General features: G+C 41.9%; 1 protein-coding gene across 4 annotated transcripts; it reads left to right on the top strand.

The window, feature by feature from the left end:
* The first annotated feature begins 3,525 nt into the window (after positions 1-3,525).
* serbp1a (SERPINE1 mRNA binding protein 1a) lies at positions 3,526-10,484 on the top strand. 4 transcript variants are annotated; one of them, XM_053429890.1, is made up of 9 exons: positions 3,526-3,908; positions 5,410-5,611; positions 6,497-6,649; positions 6,767-6,835; positions 7,178-7,252; positions 7,441-7,612; positions 8,676-8,723; positions 8,821-9,015; positions 9,155-10,484. In XM_053429890.1, exons 1-9 carry the CDS (start codon positions 3,650-3,652, stop codon positions 9,212-9,214), a joined length of 1,233 nt encoding a protein of 410 aa, XP_053285865.1. In that variant the 5' UTR covers positions 3,526-3,649; the 3' UTR covers positions 9,215-10,484. The 4 variants fall into 4 exon arrangements, with proteins under 4 accessions (XP_053285865.1, XP_053285863.1, XP_053285867.1 ...); XM_053429888.1 differs by having other exon boundaries at positions 6,764-6,835; XM_053429892.1 differs by having other exon boundaries at positions 3,529-3,908; positions 7,444-7,612.
* Positions 10,485-10,817: the final 333 nt, after the last annotated feature.

Here is a 10,817-nt window from a genome sequence, read left to right as displayed (position 1 = left end):
CGTAGAGCGGAGCCGGTGCCTTGTGCTCACAGACGCACCTGAGGCTCCGCTGTGGAGGGTGTGAGGCGCAGAGGTGCTCCCCGTGTTCCGCTGCTTGTTTCCCGGTTCCGTACTCCTCCTCCGCTCCGCTCAGTTTCGGGTTACAAAAAGCCCAAACCATCCCGCAGAAGTAGATGAAAAACGAGCCCATGACCATGACCATGAGCGCGTAGGACTCGATCATGGCTTTGTTGACTGGAGACGTCATCTCTGAAGAATGCGCAGGAACAATAAGCGGGTTTCCAAAGTGTGTTCGGGAGGGAGGAACTGTGCGACTGGCAGCATCACACGTGGGCTTGGTCACTTCAGTTCCCTCTTCAGCCAGGTGGAGACACTCGGGAAAATATGTATCTCCTCTGTCATCTAACTATCTTAGACCAGTATGATAGCTGTGTGAGAAACAAATGTAGCTTCAATAAACCGAATTTGATTTAATAAAATAAAAAAATATTATTAAATTTGGAGGATAATTCAAATAAAACCCAAATGGTTGTTTGGGGACATTTAAAGAGGTCAGGACTGGAGAGAAGACAAAAGATCAAGCTAAAGATCACAAAATTGTGGGCGGGCCACCTATTAGCTGTTTTTGAAGGCTTCCTCTCAGCTTGGGGCACCAGGCTATTGGCTGTGTTTTTAGACAAAGAACTTTTATATAATTTAATATCACATGATTTTCAGGAACGACCACAGATTCCTGAATGATAATGAAGTAAAACCGGGATGAACTGCTGAGGAGAATCATCTTTTCAATTAACTTAATTGAAACTTTGTGGACTTTCAATTGAGGCCCTTCTGGGCAGATTTTAGAAAAACGGATTAAGTTGAATTTCCTTATTAGGTCATTCTGCACAGCCACTCGGTATAGGACAACTGTGTGGACTCTTTTAAACATGTGTTATTTAAGGTCAAACCGTGAATCCTGTTTTTAGGATTTAGTTGTATTTATGTGTGAGTAAGAAGGTAATGAAACTGTACATTTGTATCTGTGGAGGTAGCTGGGAGAGCACCTTCATCTGGAGGATCAGTCATCGCAGGTGAGAGCTGTTAGGTGATTGAGCCTCAGGTTTTAAAGGCAGCGGGGGAGCTGCCTCAGAAGGACACTCTCCGACACTCAAGATGGGAGACACATGGAACATGGGAGAACACGCACAGGGGAAACACTATAGTGCTGAGCTAGTCCCTTTAAGTTGAGGTTTGTATATGTTTGTTCACGTGTGTGTTTTGGACTTAATAAAAGATGCTAAAACCTGAATGGTTTGTCTGTGGCTGATGTGGTGAGAGCCCTGTGGCGTGGTCTACTGCCACAGTAACTTACAAACAGATCAGACTGACGGTGAGTGACTGTGACAGTATTTAAACAGGTTGTTTAAGAAGCCATGAGTCAGTTGTTCTCCAGGTCAGTGTTCACTAACAGACCCATCAGCAGCTGGCAGGGCTTCCCTTTTAAGGTCAAACACTAGCAGTCACAATACAACTCCCAAAATACAAGCAATGATCACTGAGTCAGGCTTAGTGCCTTTTTATATTAATATATGAATCTACATTTTAAAATCTAACCTTGCTGGGTGGGACATAACTGAACTTAAAAACGTTAGCATCCTTTGTGAAGATGCTGAGAATTTTCTAATTTTATTCACTCATCTGAACAGTAGGTCTTCTACTAGATTCACTTAATTCCTTGAAAAAACACCATTGTTTAGCAATATCACTATTCAGCAAGAAGGCTCTGTGTTTGAATCCCGGTTTTCCAGCCCGGGGTCTTTCTGTGTGGAGTTTGCAGGTTCTCCCCATGCAGGGTTTTCTCTGGCTTCCTCCCACAGTTTAGAGGATAATAGTTTTCATCATGTGTAATTTCTTAAACATACTGTGCTACATTGCACATCATTTGTATTTCATATTTGAAATATAAACTTGAACCACTCCATTGAATGTAGCATCTATCAGAGTTTAATTTATTTTTAATATAGCAAGGCCCTAACAGTACAGAATACTGCAAAACCTTTAGTTAAATGATCATACAGATATCTTGTATTTCTTTAATCCAATAAATATGTCTAAGGCTATGACAAAGTAGAGGTGATAAGAGAATATTTTCTTCTTGCTTCTTTTATTTTTAACTACTATCCAAACAAAAGGACAAGACATGCAGCCGTGCACCCTGCTTCTTTATCAAGAACTTATTTTTTCCTAAAGTTAAACAATGCCTTTTACTGTGTATTTTTATGTGAAGGGAACATGGAAGGATACAGGCACTGTATACACAAAACAAAGTTATTTCCATGCACTTTATGTTCCTACAAGCCACACCATGCACCACTCTGGTCCTATAAAAATGACTGAAAAATACAACTTTCCTTCTCCATTCTTTAAACCTTCATTTCCATTATTGGTAGAGACCTCAAATATCCACATAAAATAATGAAAAAGTATGTTGGTAGAAAAGAGTGGTTTGTGATATCCTCAATATCACATTTTTGTATTTTGCACTTTTCCCCACACTGTGGTATTATAGGGACATGGCCTAGAGTGTGCTGATTTGTCTCAAGGTTAATGAAGTATTGTGCGAGAAATCAATAGAAATGTTGAAAATATCACAATGTTAAAGACAGAAAGGGAAATTCCTGGACACGCCCACTGATCTGGATCCACAATAAATGTGAATGGTTTCTTTCCTCATCCATACAGCCTCCTTTAAGTTAAGGATAGGTATAATACTTTTCAATTAATTAGTGCCCATACATGGCTTCCCAAACATGATACTTTTGAGTTAATGCAACATTTTAACAATATCAAGGGCCAAATCATGTAAAACCATGACCAAATGAAAATATTTGACTCTTTTAAATAAATGTTTGTCTTTACCAAGCTCTGACCAAAAACCCAACTATCAGGCTGTTTACACTGCTGAGTACAGTACGTTTGCTATGGATCAGGTTTGTTACCCCGAGGAGTGGTGCGAGTGTGAAATGTTAACATGCAGGGTTTAAAACGAGCCTGGGGTACAGTGCAGTGTGAATAGTTCAACATACATAAATACCAGGACCTGGTCACTACAGCCTGTGCAGTTTGTCACTGTTAGATTTTGACTGTAATTCCTAAATTATATGTTTGACCTTTGCTCTGATCATGTCTTCCAAGGTAAATTACCACACAGCAGCTAGCAGATGCACCTGCTGTGTTAGAGGTTAACTAATGTGTAATGTCTGGATGAAACATGGAGGAAGGACTCGTTACGCTCTACTTGTGTATTTAAAGCTGTTAAAGTGGTGGTGCAGCAGTAACAGAGTCTGGGGACGTTTCCACGAGGAGTCAACACAACAGTGTGTAAGGTAATTACCATGCTTTTCCTTCACAGAGGCTAGCAACAGCGCTGAGAACGGCATTGTGGGAAAAGTAGTTTTTCTGTTGGCGTGTCCTCTACCAACGTCCATTGTTTGGTCGCTTTAAAAAAACTACACGCCCCAGCCGCGCAAAGCCCCGAGGTCCCGGATGTCTATCGCGCCGGAAGAGAAGAAGGTCCTTTTCCGAGCCATCTTGTGGCTTCATCTAGCGAAGTGTTCGCACCAAGCCTCGTAGAATCGGAGGAAAATCTTGCTGAAGGGGCGCCATCATGCCCGGACAAATGCAAGAAGGTTTTGGCTGTCCCATAACCAATCGGTTCGACCAGCTATTTGACGACGAGTCGGATCCGTTTGAGCTTCTGAAGCAGGCCGAAGCGAGGAAGAAGGAGGCTGCTGCTCTCCCTGGTGCCGCCAAGACCGCAGCCCAGGGTCCCAAGCACCCAAAGAAAGAAACCCAGAAAGAAAGAAAGGTCCCGCTAACCGACAAGAAAGAGGAGATCCAGGCCCCCGTCCCGCTCAAGAAAGATGGTAAGCCCGGTTTCATCGTTTAAGCTCCCAGTCAGACAGGGGCTGAAAGGGTGTTTAGCTAACAGGCTATGGTGCTCGTTTCCTAGCTAGCGACGGTTCGTAAGCCCCCGTGACATGAGGTCCGCATGGCTGCTATTGTGTCTCTGTGCGCTGTCATTTATGCGAACAATGACATTTTTACCAAGGTGAATAGTTGGAGACTGTGCCCCTTCAACTATTCACCGAGATTCAGTTTACGGGCCGACTTGTTTTGGCTCGTCTCCCCATCGGCCTTGTTGAGCAGGTGGAACCCAAAAGCCTGGGTATCCGGAAAAAGTGGCCTGTACATGCATTCATGTTCACGTGCCGTCAGGTCGCGAGTGTCTGAGGCCACTTGGTGCTCGATCAGGCCTATAGCTGCGGTTATTTACCTATATTTTACTACGTTTTAATATTAAATAAATAAATGCATTAAAAGTATGTTCATGTTAAATCAAACGTAATTGGTTAAAACTCAATCGTAGATCAATGTCGAACCGCAGTTTTATTGAAATGGCGGTGGTTTTGTATCACTCGGAGCCGAGCTCCCTCACGGTGATGAACCTCGTGGTGACCGTGTGGGGCGTGTTGAAGCTCCGTCTCCAAACTGCCACTTCCCAGTGGCGCACATTACCCGCTCGAGCATGCGCTTGAGCTGTTTCCGCGCATTTAATTTCGTATTTGTGATTTCAGCAGATATCATCTATGTATATTGTGTCAATATTCAATCTACCACCTTGGCTGTGAAAATGGAGGCCAAGTGTATGCCCTGATGTTCCAACGTGTGTGTACCACGGTGAATTTACGTCACGCAGAAGGGGAGCAACCAGTGTTCGGTGGATATCTGCTCTCAGACAGTTAAATGGCCATTATCAGCAGGTCACGCTGCCAACTGGGCTCATATCTGTTTGCTGGGGACAAGATTGGGACAGGTGCCGACCACGGTGCGCCCAGCTGCTACTGTGTTCCGCAGGGTGTCTATTTTGGTAGCTGGTGGTTTAGGCCAGGGGTGGTTTTGGGTCTGTCACATTCGACCATGTGCTCCACGGGGTTAAAGACGATGACAGGGTTAATTCCATTCAGTGACTCCGTGATTCTGGTGGTCAACACACGTGGAAACAAATTGGGAAATGAGTGAACATGCAGGAAACACCTCAGTCCCCATCAAGTTAAATCACAACCCTCAATTACCTTACAATTGGTAACACATTTTATGTGTTAAGTTTTTGCTCTTTTAATATTAGGATAACACTACTGACCAGATACAAGTTGTAGGGTATTTAAAAATAGTATTAAAAAAAATCATTAATCACAAGAAATGGATTTTACCAGTTGATTGGGGGGGAGAAACACACTTTCGTGGAAATTTTGCTCCATTTAGACGGAACAATAACACTCTTCTTTCTCATGTCTGATGCTCAATGTTGGGTCCTGATCTGTCAATCCCATCGGTCCTCTAACCCCACTGTTTGGTCAATCCTAGGTCCCGGCGTGAGGAGAATGGGGCGCAAGCCAGAGGGTGACGGCCCCAGACCCCAGGGTGGCCAGGGCTTCCAAGGCGGCCAGGGCGAAGGGCGCCCCCCCACAGACAGACGGCCTGCGGACAGGCGGCCCCCTCGTCGCTTTGAAAGGCCCGCTGGCGAAGGCGGCGAGAAGACTGAGGGTGGTGAATTCTCAGTTGAGAAGTGAGTTCAATTGAACATGTTTGCAAAATTTCAGACTTTTTTCAATGTGTTTAAAAGTCCAATGTGTAATATTTAGGAGAAAGGGATCTATTGATTGAAATTTTATACAAAAAAAATCTTAGTGATGTTTTCACGAGTGTGTTTCATCTAAATTAAACAGTTTTATTTCCCCTTGTAGTAACCCAGGCTTGACAAACTAAACACCCTTTGAGTTTTTATGAAAACTGAAGGTTACCACAGGTTCTATTTCATGTTTGGAATGGGAGGGTGTTAATAAATTCTACCCAGTTTAACTTTAAATATGTCTTGTAAACTTAAGTGAATCACATCAACGCAAAGTAAACTAAAGTACTGTTCAGGTCCTAATAATTTAAGACTAGTGATGGTGTTAATTGTTAATGTTTAAAGTGAGTTCGGGCTGCTGCTGCAAAGTGAACACAGGGGAGACCCTGGGGAGTCCATTAGCATGATAAGTTGGAGGGAGTTTTCTTACACCCTCCAAGGTGGTGGTGGGGGGGGTGTATGGACAGCAACTGTTTAAGGCGTTGTTTGCAATGATAAGGCTTAGTATGTTTGGCCCCAAATGTTGCATGCAAGTTAACTTGATCAGTTAACTTTTTAGGATCGATGTAACCAACAAAATTAGGTCCAAATCTAAATTTAGACTACTTATAGGTAAAAGCCACAATCCCTTTGTTTTTCTTTAAATGTCATTAAAGGCAGCTAAAAGAAATTTATATTTTGTTAGTCTTCTTAACTCCCCCCAGCTGAATTTATGAAAATAGGCTAATTTAAAGATAGTCCTGCCTTAGAGCTAAGCTTCTGACAGGCAAAGAAACTTGTACTTTTCCAAAGAGTAGACTGATAATCATCATGTCTTTTCAGACCCATCGGTGACAGGCCAATGAGAGGACGTGGTGGTCCTGGTGGTGCCGGCAGAGGGGCCCGTGGAGGCAGAGGACGTGGCATGGCTCGCAGCGATGGCTTTGACTCCCGGGGCAAGCGTGAATTCGATAGACACAGTGGCAGTGACAAAACGTAAGTACTTTTTTCGGATTAAAAAAATAAAGTTCACCCATGGTCCGTTAAAGATCTTAATGTTTTTATTCAGTACATGTGCATTGATCGTGGCTAAAGCAAAGCTTGTTTCAGTAGTCTGAAGGGTGAAGAGAAGCGTGGTGGAAGTGGATCTCACAACTGGGGCACCGTCAAGGATGAGCTCAAGTAAGTGTCTGTATTCATAATGACAAACTTTGCATTATGAGAGATGAGGGACTTTTAGAATACGTGCACACATTCCAATTTTGACCGTACATATATAACACTTCTGTGTTAGTTTCTCCTCATGTTGTATTTTAAGAGAACACTTGGTGACTTAATGCTAGTCAGTTAACAGGAGTCACATTTGGAGATTGGGTGTGGGTGGGTTTTTGTAGTATTGGGTGCCTTTTTTTTTTTATTTCATCAGTTTGAGTGCATGAGTTCAGCATGCTGTATCATCTTAGTATTCACACTGTATCCTGGTTCCAATAGTGGCAAACAATTTTTTTCTTCTCTCCTTAAAAGTGAGCTTGACCAATCAGCCAACACTGAAGAGACCCCTGAAGGAGAGGAGCATCCACCAGCTGACTCTGAGAACAAGTATGAATTTTCTTGTTATATTAATCTTGTTATAAATTACAAGAATAATTTGGAGATTGTTTTTCTGTAGTCTACAATATAACAGAGGGATGTGCAGACAAACCTAAATTCATAGTAACATTAGTTAAGTTGAAGGGTTATGTTAAAACTACTAGTAACACTCAACTCTTTGTGTCTCGTCTTTGTTGAAGGGAGAATGAGGTAGAGGAGGTCAAGGAAGAAGGGCCCAAGGAAATGACTCTGGACGAATGGAAAGCCGTGCAAGACAAGGAGCGGGCCAAGGTGGAATTCAACATCCGTGAGGCCAACGAGGGAGCTCAATGGACCAGAGGGTTTGTGCTGCACAAGTCCAAAGCAGAGGTGAGTCAACAACATAGCTGCGAGAAAACTTAACTTTTTATTTTGGTTAACATAAAAAGCCAAAATGTGTCATGTTTGATCGACCTTGATGGTGATTGATAGGTTATTTATGTCAACTAAAATAGAAATGTCTTTGTTTGTCAAGAAACCGACTCATTCTATTAACCCATTAAGACTCAAGCTCTAAATAAAATCACTCTCAAACATAAGAACTTTGTGGGGACAGCCTTGAAAATCAGAGGGTTTGCTGAAGAGCTGACAAAATTACCAACGTTCACAAAATCCAAAATGTTTGCCCTCTGAACCAGAAAAAAACATTGATGGCTTAATATTTGAGTTTAATTGTAAATTATACCCTTTCCAATTTTTGTGAACATAAAAGATAGATAAACCTAAAAAAAAACTCACCAAGATCCCCCACCCTTCCTCCTCCCCAAACGTACAAACTAAGCGCGCTAACAAACTACCCAATTTCATTGAATCGGAATGTATTTAGTCAGTCACAATTCCTAAAAATAATGACACCATGGATGAGATTCACCCAAACATAGCTTCCTGTCTTGAAGATTTATACATGCATGTGTTACATCCAGACTGAATTGTTAAGGAAATCCCTTCCCTCTGATTTAGTGTGTAATCTACCAATCTCCAACGACAGCTGCCTGACATCATTGTGAATAATTTCTTTAATACTGATACAATAAATGAACAGTCTCATTAATACTGACTTATAGTTTTTCACAGCTCTATATATGCAGTAAATTAACGTCTGTTTCTCCATTACATTTTTTCATTCGATATGCAGAACAATCTGTCAATAGACAAATAATTTAGTCCACTTATTTATTCTGGACAAAACCTAAACACTGTGGCTCAAGTGAGTGTTTGTGGTAGGAAGATGAGGTTAATGATTGTTGCAGTCAGGAAATGCAGACTTTTGAATTGACTGTTTAGCTTTTTCTACTTTGTAAAATTGTTTCTTTTATGGAAAACGAAATCTGTTTATTAAAAGCAAAATAGCTCGTATGTTTTAGAAATAACATCTTGTATTTCAACATCACAGGTTAAGAAGGAGGATCTGATTGAAACCCCTAAGGTTGAGGAGCCTAAGGTAACAAATTCTGCCTGTGTTGCACAGTATGACATCAAATGATACATACAACTTAAATAAGGCAAAGCTGTAAAATGATATTCAATAAATTTTGTAGCCTCAGCTGGAGGATGAGCACCACTTCCGTAAGCCAGCCAATGACATTACGTCCCAGCTGGAGATCAACTTCGGAGATCTGGGCCGTCCGAGCCGTGGACGTGGGGGACCACGTGGTGGCCGGGGAGGTCGTGGCCGTGGCGGTCCTGGTGGCCCTGAAGCCCCAAGGCCGGTCCGCACAGTAAGGACTGACAAGGTAGATACCTCTACAGTTTAGCTGTTGTCTTTTACTTAACACACCCTCTTTAAATGTGGACATTGTACCTGTTAAGATTAAAAGCCTGATAGATTCTTGTTACTATAACTAACTATTTCTTGTGTTTACTTTTCCTTAGCCGTCATCTGTGTCTGTGCCCAACGTGGACGACCCAGAGGCCTTCCCAGCCCTGGCTTAAGCCCCGGCTGCTGCCCTCAGGCCTACAGGAGCCTCCTGAGCACCTCCACTACGAGGCTTGCATGTTCCTGGATCCTTCAGCAAAGTGAAATGATGGAGACGACTGTCATTAACTATGGCACTCAATGTGAGGACTGAGTTTTACCCAATAAAAACAAAAAGAAGATGGAAAAAACAAAACAAAGTAAGGAGAAAAAAAAAAAGTAAAAAAAAAAATGAAAAGGACTTCTTGCTACTCCGGAGCAACTTATTGGTAGAGGTTTTGTACTTGGAAACAAAGTAGCAGGGATGTTTTCATACAGTATTTTTTTCAGAGGTTATGCATTGTCCATTGATACATTTTTGTAATTGCTGCTTGAAAATATGCATTTTCAAAATGTAAGCATAAGAAAAGTATCTGTTAGCTTGGTGTGTGCCATTGCTTGCTTTCTTGCTTTGAAATAGGCACCGCAGAGCTCCAACCCAAGCTCCTTGGCTCTGCCACACCAGGTATTATTGATGAAGTTACCGCTTCATTCATTGAGATTTAAGGATTTGTTTTTCTTTAGCACTGGGGTATTGTTTTATATTTTATACAGGAGGTTATTCTTTTATGATCTTAGGCCTGTAAATCTTGACTATTTTCATAAATTCTTTCAGAGACTGTATTTCACATTGTGCAAATAAGACTGCATTGACGAAATGGCGCCTAAATCTGTATTAAGGTTCTCTTTTTTTCTTTCACAAATATTTTTAAGGAGGAACGTTAGGTCATTTTGGAGGAACACATTTGTCATCTCTTGCTAAATTTACACCGATCCTGAGACTTTTGTCAAGTGGATTTATTTGAAGCTGCAGGTTGTTCCATGTGTTCTGATTTACTCGTAACTGGAGTGCTGTTCACAATCGAGTGTCTCTTCCTCCTCGCACATTTCACCTCTGATTACTCAACATGTGGAAGTCAATCAAAAGTTTTCTTCAAAGAGTGATTCAGAGAGGAAGTGTCTTGATGCAGCGTAGCCTCCCTCAGGCCTCCTGACTGTTTACACACTCCACTCGAGCATCCTTCCACAGATGTAAGCCCAGCTTCGTTTGTTTCGGCAATCTGTTCTGTGCTGATATTTTCCTCCACTGTTGACTCGCCCTGTAGCTCTCACAGTGGCACCACTGCATAATTGCTCTGAAATAAATACAGTCGTTCATTGTGTGGAACGACTGAAGTGCTCTACAAATGTGTGAATTCTAGCCCTGCTATTAGAGACCTCTGTCGGTAAATAAAGATGGTCGATAAATTTTTTGCAGCGTCCCTTTTTTTCACCCTGTCCACAGACAAAATGATGTCACAAATGTATTGTTTGCATTGCTCTACTTGTGTATCTACATACATTCTCTAATAAGTTGAGAATGAAGCTGTTGAGCAGGTATTTGAAATGGTCAACTTTCACCTCTGAATTTAAATTTTGAATGTGTCAAAGTTCAACCGGACGTAATGGCCTGCTGTCGACACTGAATATCTTAAAACCCACCCTGACGTTCTATTCCTGTATTATACTAGGGAGCGACAATTCAAAAAAAATTTCAAACTAGAATGCTGCACCCAATGTCAGACCTTCATAGATATCAGT

This window comes from Pleuronectes platessa, chromosome 9 (genome assembly GCF_947347685.1).
Source record: "Pleuronectes platessa chromosome 9, fPlePla1.1, whole genome shotgun sequence".
Classification (NCBI taxonomy): domain Eukaryota; kingdom Metazoa; phylum Chordata; class Actinopteri; order Pleuronectiformes; family Pleuronectidae; genus Pleuronectes; species Pleuronectes platessa.
Note: the sequence above shows the minus strand (reverse complement) of the source record. Positions and strands in the feature narration are given on the sequence as shown.